The 409-nt window shown below is 60.9% G+C and overlaps 1 protein-coding gene across 1 annotated transcript in view; it reads right to left on the minus strand.

Annotated features, from left to right (window-relative positions):
* ETH_00043710 (uncharacterized protein) overlaps positions 1-409 on the minus strand; it is a gene marked incomplete at both ends in the record, with an annotated part of 8,254 nt that overhangs the window by 5,742 nt on the left and 2,103 nt on the right. Inside the window, one exon of the mRNA XM_013374423.1 lies at positions 14-404. Coding sequence (XP_013229877.1) covers positions 14-404 — 391 coding nt within the window. The remainder of the gene's footprint in view (positions 1-13; positions 405-409) is intronic.

Genomic DNA, 409 nt, shown 5'->3' on the forward strand with positions numbered 1-409 from the left:
GCTCGCTCCGCACGCAGCCGCATGCGCTGCACGTGCTGCTTGAGGGCCAGGGAGGGGTTGTTGAGCGTCACCTCCCTATCCTGTATCTCGTGCTGCTGCTGCTGCTGCTGCTGCTGCTGCTGCCTTTCTTTCCACCGCCGCCGGGCGTACTCGAAAGAAGATTCGGAAGAGACAAAAGAGACACTTGAGCCAAAAGCTTCTGAGGAGACAGAAGTTCCATCTTCAAAATATTCTGCATTTGCTGCTGCTGCTGCTGCTGCTGCTTTGCTGCTGTTGCTGCTGTTGCTTAAGCCGTGGCGGCCCCGCTCGCCTCTCGAGGCCCGTGCGGCGCGCGCAGAGGCAGAAATGTCCTGCTGCTGCTGCTGCTGCTGCCGCTGCTGCTGCCGCTGCTGCTGCCGAACCTTCTGCC

Source organism: Eimeria tenella, genomic scaffold (assembly GCF_000499545.2).
Source record: "Eimeria tenella Houghton genomic scaffold, Eth_scaff2016, whole genome shotgun sequence".
Classification (NCBI taxonomy): Eukaryota; Apicomplexa; class Conoidasida; order Eucoccidiorida; family Eimeriidae; genus Eimeria; species Eimeria tenella.